Source organism: Microtus ochrogaster, chromosome 8 (genome assembly GCF_000317375.1).
Source record: "Microtus ochrogaster isolate Prairie Vole_2 chromosome 8, MicOch1.0, whole genome shotgun sequence".
NCBI classification, from domain to species: domain Eukaryota; kingdom Metazoa; phylum Chordata; class Mammalia; order Rodentia; family Cricetidae; genus Microtus; species Microtus ochrogaster.
In genome coordinates, this window is record NC_022015.1 from 35,354,304 (window position 1) to 35,361,672 (window position 7,369).

The 7,369-nt window shown below is 53.5% G+C and overlaps 2 protein-coding genes across 2 annotated transcripts in view; both read right to left on the reverse strand.

Annotated features, from left to right (window-relative positions):
* LOC113456530 (insulin-like) overlaps positions 1-2,603 on the reverse strand; it is a 7,802-nt gene extending 5,199 nt beyond the window's left edge. Inside the window, exon 1 of the mRNA XM_026781320.1 lies at positions 2,535-2,603. Coding sequence (XP_026637121.1) covers positions 2,535-2,565 — 31 coding nt within the window. The 5' untranslated portion in view covers positions 2,566-2,603. The remainder of the gene's footprint in view (positions 1-2,534) is intronic.
* A 3,237-nt stretch (positions 2,604-5,840) lies between these two features.
* Positions 5,841-6,694, reverse strand: Ins (insulin). The gene is made up of 2 exons (XM_005351571.2): positions 6,508-6,694; positions 5,841-5,986 (listed from the first exon to the last, which is right to left on the reverse strand). Exons 1-2 carry the CDS (start codon positions 6,692-6,694, stop codon positions 5,841-5,843), a joined length of 333 nt encoding a protein of 110 aa, XP_005351628.2.
* Between the last annotated feature and the right edge of the window lie 675 nt (positions 6,695-7,369).

Genomic DNA, 7,369 nt, shown 5'->3' on the forward strand with positions numbered 1-7,369 from the left:
TCTGCAGCGTGGCCCTGCTGGTCAGGACCAGAGCATCCCTCGTCTGCAGTGTGGCATTGCTGGTCAGGACCAGAGCATCCCTCGTCTGCAACGTGGCCCTGCTGGTCAGGACCAGAGGACTCCTTTGTCTGCAGCATGGCCCTTCTGGTCAGGACCAGAGCATCCCTTATCTGCAGCATGGCCCTGCTGGTCATGAACAGAGTATCCCTTATCTGCACCATGGCACTGTTGGTCTTTCTCAAGATCTTGCTCTTGGCTAAACCCTTTCTCCCTGATCTACTCTAAGATGAGTATAGGGCTCCAACCCCCATCTCTTAGACAGGATCCTGCATAAGCTCCCAGTCATGTAACCATGGCTATGCGGGGAGCATATGCAGGAAGTACACCAGCTTCCTTTTCTCCACAAAACCCACATGGGAGCCAGTGTCATCTCCAGGAGATGAAAGCCAGAGACTCCCAGGTCCGAGACATAATATTCCATCTCTCTGACCCACTAGCTCTCATGATTTAGCCCACTGACCCAAGGAGGCTGAGGGTGAAAGGGGAGACAAGAATCTCTTCTTATACTCACAAGAAACACATTTTGTGTGATTTGTAGCTATAGCCACCCCTTGTTTATGTCATGGCCAGCCCATATGCTAGGTCTTAGGGAAGAGCATAAACCCAATAGTGGCTTTTAGCTGTGCCTTGCCAGGGACTATGGGGAGGCCATAGTGGACCTGTCTCAAGGCTACGGACTAGAGCATGGACATCGCTTCAGAAGGCCTTCCCACCACTCATTTCCTCCTTGCTTTTAGGGTCTGACTATGCAGCTGGAGCTGGGATATAGGGATCTTCCCCTTGCTGACTCTCTGTCCACTCTTCTTCCAAATTCAGCCACCCTTCCCATCTCCTTTTCTATATCTGGGTCCAGGTGGAGGCATTTCACCTTTTGCCAGTTCCCTAGCTCTGCCAACTCAAGTTGTTCTTGGTCCTCAGAAGTCAGACCTGGAGAAGCAATCAGCAGAGCATAGATTTGAGTGCCTCAGTGTCCCCCTTGTCCCCAGGCCTGTTCTCACTTCTTCTGAGTTCCCAGATGTTGCTCACCCATGTTGAGGACCTGTGTCCCAGAGACGCTACGAAGAATCTTCCAGGTCCCCAGCAGCCCAGGTCACAGTGGGTCTTAGGGATGGACAGGAGACTAGAGACCCAGCTGGAGCAGGACTCAGTTCTGAAGCCACAGTGGCCTTTGAAGAGCAGAGGGGGAGTGCCAGGGCCTCAGCATGAACAGCCACAAGCTGGCAGGGCTGAGAGCTCCTACTCTGTTGTCCACAAACACAGATGGGCTGGGAGAGTCAGAGGGAGGTCCTGGTGGAATGTGGGTCATTGTCAGCTGTAGGATTCTAAAGGCTCCTCAGGACTGCGGGGAATGAGTCCTGATGGAAACACGAGGGTCTGTGGACGTCTAGGTTTGGCAACTTTAAGACTTACTTCTGCCACTGACAAAGTACAAGGTCTATCTGGGAAATAGCCCACAGATGGGAGTCACACATGGCCTTTGGGACTTGACTGGCCCAGCCAACCCGAGTCAGTAACCTTGACCCTGAATCTGGATCTAGTCACTTTGAACATATGGATGAAGCACGGGATGGATGTTATAACAGTGTGACAGCTCTCAGGCTGAGGAGCCCTGGTTTAGGTCCTCCTTGGAGTCAGAGGCTTGTTGGTAACCCCATGTCTTAGTCCAGGCCCAGATTCAAGAGTCAGCCTCAGGGGTCTGCAGCTCAACGGCAGGGTTCTGGCTACCCACACCGGAAGGGTGGCAGGTGAAGTGTTTGTACCAAGGTGTGTGTATGTGTGTGTGGTGGGGGGTAGAGGGTAGGCTACCTGGGGGCCAGGCAGTGAGCCAGTGACTCCAAGTGGACTGGCTCAAGGCCACTGGGTGACTTGGAGCCAGCACAGCACGACTAGACCACACGGGGCCGCCTCCACAGCTTCACTTTCGAAGGAATCTGCCTGGCTGTTCTGTGGCCAGGCCAGAAACAATAGTGGGTGGGGGGAGGAATGACACTGAATCCAGGCTGCTCTTCAGCTCTCAGACCCCTGGCCACGCCACCCCCGGCATTCTTTTCAAAATTGACCTTCCCTTCCTCTCAGCACTGGGCGGAAGGTAGACATGGGAAAGGGTTGACCCCATCCCAGATGGGCTCTGCATGAGGCATCCTGCACCCTGGGGTCCCCATAGACCCAACTTCATGTGCAAACCAGGATTTGGCCTCCCAGCTCATGCACCTAAGAAAACTCTAAGAAGAGCAAGGGACAGACCACTGGCTCTTCTGGCCACTGGGGCACTTCTCAGTGCCCCCTAGGGCTTTGGAGAACTACCACCAAGGTCCTAACCGGAAACAGTTAGTCTGCACCCCGGCCTGTTTGCTTAGCCGTTATGTGAGAAGTTGCATGGATTACCCCTACACTCTCCTCTCGGCAGCTGTAATTCTAGGCAGGCAATAGACAACTCTAACCTAAGACAGTCTAGGAATACTGCAGACACCTACCTGGGCATTTGTTCATCTGCTCCATGGGCATCTAGGAAGCCTAGACCCCAAAGGCCACACCCAGCATGATCAGACACCTTCTCTGCTTCTCAAGCCTCCTACCCTCCAGAGTCCAGAGCAGCCAGTCCCTTGGGAAACCCCTTTGTCCCTGTGAGTGAAGGGAGCAAAGGGAGAAACTGCAGTCACTAGAAGGGCTTATGGTAGGGCCTTTGGACTTGGAGCGCCTCAAATGCAAGGCTCTGGTGCCCTCTGTTGGACACTTCTATAACTAGCCATTTCTGACTATATTGTCCAGAATTCACAAACGTCTACCTCAAAACACTGAGGGACACCCGATTTGAGTCTGTGGGAAGACTCCTCAGGGGTCTCCTCCACTCACAATTAGGCCAGAGACCCACAAGCCAGTGTTTGGGGCTGCCTAGTGGCAACTTTTCTGGGTAGGCTGACTTAAGAGCAACCTGGTTCTGTGGTGCTTCCCAGCCCTTGGTTCAGAACCTTGCTGGGCATAAAGACCTCAGAGGGAAAAAGTGGACCTCAGCATCCCTGAACCCACATTTCATGTCATTCAGGGTCTCTTTTAGGCCTGGAGAACATGATCACAGTAAACATTTATTGATAACATAAGAAGGCAAAGACAGTCCCTAGGGCTGGGCTGAGGTGCCAGGTCATCTGTGCCAGGAGACAATGTGATCTTGTGGAGCCAACCTGAAAGCAGATCATTTGAGGTGCCTGGAGACAGACCTGTATTGTGAGTGCACAGCAGAAGAGTGGCTGCCCTGGCTCCAGGCCTCAGCCACCCTGTGTGTAACATTGGTTTGAGTCCCTCCATCCCACATATATGGAGCCGAACCACCTCATTAGACCAGGCAAGAGTACAACACGGGTATAATGGCTGTCTTTGATAATACTCTAAAAGATTCTGGGCCCCCAGATGGTAGGCAGAGGTGATGAGGGGCCCCAGCAAAGTTGGGGGTTGTTAGGGAGCAGGTTCCCATACAGCCCCAGTTCCAACACCAAAGTGACAGGCATAGCTTGAAGAAAACGTTTATTGTGGCGAGCTCTGTGGACAAGGGGAGTCTGGGTTCCGAGGGCAGGCAGGAGCCTCTGTGCTGCAGGCTGTTGTGTGCCTGGAAGGGGCTGAGTGAGGCAAGGTCAGCAGGAGCACCTGAGGCAGGTCTATGACTGACCTACATGGGGCAACCCAGGGGCTTATGGAAACCTCCAAAGTCCTCCGCTGGCATCTCTGGGGTTAGCACTCAGTGTGGTGCCAATCAAAGGCCGAGTCTGATCCAACCTCCGCTCCCTGGGCACTGGGCCACTTTGGGTGACTGCTTCTTGTCCCCTGGAGGGATTGAGAGGCAGCACACACCTGTCTCTAGTATTCTACCTCTTCTCCTCTTCAAGGCCAAGAAGGAGAGCCCCAAACCAAAGTTTCAGGAGACCCCAGGAAACCAGGAAGGTGAGGATTGCCTCAGCCTGGGAAGGTTAAGAGTTCTGGGGGCAACCTGCCTCTCCCTGGAGGCCTGGTCAAAGGCCCCAGGAGTGAAGCCAAAGACAGGAATTCTGATATCTGGGCCATACTTCTGAACTCCCAGAACCCATAGCAAGAGTCTCCTGCATATTGGGCAAAGCTGGGCTTGTCCCACAGGTCCAAGGACCCTAAGATTCTTGTTCCTGTCGTCCCTGACTCATGTGCTCTAGAGAGTTTGTAGCACCTGAATGGTGGGGTGCCACATCTGTCCATCCACCTAAGGCCCAGGCAGCCATGGCCAATTGCTTTCTGGATGCTCAAGAGATTCCCCCTCCCAACCAGTTTACTTCCTAGTTTCTGCTTCTGCTCTTGCTCTGCAGAGACTCACATACCTCCACTCCAGCAGGGTGCCCATCTCAGACTGTGCTAACTGACTGCTGGGGTGTTCTCCTAGAAGGATCACAGCCATATCCCTCTCTCCTCTTCCAGGCTCAGTGTCCAGCCAACCACCCTCCCATTCAGTTAGGGCCTCTTTTTCAGGGGCAGGGCATGCAAGGGGGCTATGACATTTCTTTAGGTAAGGGTGTGGTATTGTCACAAAGAGGAGGTGACTGGGAAGGGGTCCTCAGGGATGCTCTAAGAGTTTCAGCAAGAAGCTTCCATGTCTAGCTCAGAGCCCTGTTACTCTGGCCCTGGGTCCAGCTCTCAGGGTGACACAGATTGGTTTGGCTAGGGTAGCTGGTAGGCCATCCAGCCCTTGGGGTGACCAGGGTCACTAAGTTCTCCTCTGCCTGACAGGTGCCACCCAATCTGTGTTCAGTGGGTGCTAGAGAGAGAGAGAGAGAGAGAGAGAGAGAGAGAGAGAGAGAGAGAGAGATGCTTTGTGTTGAGATTTCCCCAAAGACCTAGATGTTATGTGGCCTTTCCTTAGGACCAAAGATTTTCCTAGAGGAATTGCTAAACAGTCAGGTTCAAGGAATCTGGTGAGAGACCCTACTTAGAGGCTGAGAAGTGACAGGAGATCCCAGGCCTAGGCCTTGTATCATCTGGTTCCCTCATGGCCCACATTGCCTAGAACTTACTACTGGGTCACTCCTGAGCCCTGGGGTTCTGAGGCTCCTGCCCAGTGCTGAGGGAATCCTTCAGTATGCCCTTTCATCCCTGTGGAATACCTCTCCTGTCCAGAGCACTAAGGGTGGCTTGGAGAGCCTGAGAGGGGCTGGGGATGTTCTCGGTCTAAGAACTAAGCACCGTGAGAAAGGTTTCCATAGCTGTACGTTCCCAAGCCCAGTTTCTGGACCTTTGGGGACTCCATCTAAAATAGCTCTGGAAACAGAACTCAGGAAAGTTAGCTAGAAGCTTTTGTTAGAATATTCTGGCCCTCTTTCTTTTAAAAGTTTTCTGGGGCCCTTGAAGTTCCAGGGCTACGAGGCAATGAAACACCAGTTCTTAGCTGCCATCTGTGCTATCTAAAGACACCTAGATCTTCTCTATTCAGCCAGGACAGCTCAGGGTAAGGGCTATAGGTTACCTGAAAGTGTTGACCACTTTGGGGAGGGAATTGTCTATGTTCCAGTGGACACCTGTGGTTGCCCAGGGAGCCAAGAGGAAACTGGGAGTGCAGAGAGCTCAGAAGAGAGAGTCTTGGGGAGATCCTTTAGGAGCCATCATGACCAGGCAGGTGAAGCTGGGGCCACCCCAGACATCCTACACACACACACACACACACACACACACACACACACACACACACACACACACAAAACTTGTAATGCTCCTTCAGAGGTTTTATTCATTGCAGGAAGGTGAGGAAGCAGGCTGGGTGGTGGCGGGGCCTAGTTGCAGTAGTTCTCCAGCTGGTAGAGCGAGCAGATGCTGGTGCAGCACTGATCCACAATGCCGCGCTTCTGCTGGGCGACCTCCAGTGCCAAGGTCTGGAGGTCGCCTGCTCCAGGGCCCCCACCCAGCTCCAGTTGTGCCACTGCCAGGGCAGGCCGGAGCATCAGCAGCACAGAAACAAAGAAGCACAGGACAATCCAGTTAGGAGCAGCAGAGCAGCCCCCTGCCTACCCCAGGCTTTCTCTCACCCTGTCCCCTGCTAAGTCAGTGTAGGTGGCAGGGATTGCATGTATGTGGGACAAGTCACTGGGCATGGACGCAAAGAGCTCCAAAGGCTACACACCCTGCCACCATCCCCCAATCAGTTAAGTGCTTTATGGGGGCCCAAAATAGGTGCCTATCCCAGGGCCTACTCATATGTCTCCAGAACCTAGGAGCCTTAAGGCAGGATCCTCATTTATTCCTGGCAGCTGCTGTATTTACCTATGTCCAGCTGCCCATGGAAGTGTGCGCCCACCTTCCCCCCAGTTACCCTGAGACCCCACATTCCCCCTCCCAGTTACCCTGAGACCCTCTACACCCAGGACACAATCTGTGAGGTCTTGAGGGTAAAGAAAATCAGGGTGATAAGCACTGGGGACAGAATTTAGGAGCAGAGCTCACCTTGTGGGTTCTCTACTCCACGTCGTGACTTGGGTGTGTAGAAGAAGCCACGCTCCCCGCATACCAGGTAGAGCGCCTCCACAAGGTGGGAACCACAAAGGTGCTGGTTGACAAAAGCCTGGGCAGGGTTGGGCTCCCAGAGGACCAGCAGGGCCAGCAGGGGCAGAAGGCGCATCCACAGGGCCATGATGGGACAATGACCTGGAAGATAGGCAGGGTTGAGACTAGCAAAAGGCGCATCAAAGAGAGGAGTCCAGCACATCTTCCTTTACGTACCGGGAGTCTTGGCTGTGGAGTCAGGTCAAATAAGAAGAGTACATACCTGCTTGCTGATGGCCTCTGATTGTAGCTGGTCAAGTAGGACTGGGGGCTACTGGGTCCCCACTAGTTTTATAGTTGAAAGCCCCTCCCATCTGCCCCCTGGACTCCGGTGTTCAGCCCATTAAGGTCTCCCTGGGGTGGCTCAGCAGATGGCCAGAGGGGCTGAAGCTGCAGTTTCCGAACACTTTCCTGGTGCTGGGTCTGCAGAAAGTTCTCCTTGGACGTCAACACCTCTACTTAGTTCTAGGGTAATTAGAGTCTTAACAAGGGGCAGGGTGGCCTAATGATCCACTTCACAGCAGGGGGCATTGCCCCAGCTAGATTTAGGCCTTCTTTGGCCTTGACTGAGCAATTTCCACATCATTTCCCCGGGGTGCTGGAGCTGTTGGGGGCCTGGTATCTCTGTCCCTTGGACTGTTTCACAGTCCCTATTGGTAGCCAGGTCCTTAGCTCAGCTGAGAACCCCTACTCGCCCTCAGAGGTAGGAAGAAAGCAGAATTCAGGCAGCAAGATGCTTGTTGGTCCCTTCCCCTCTGTCTCT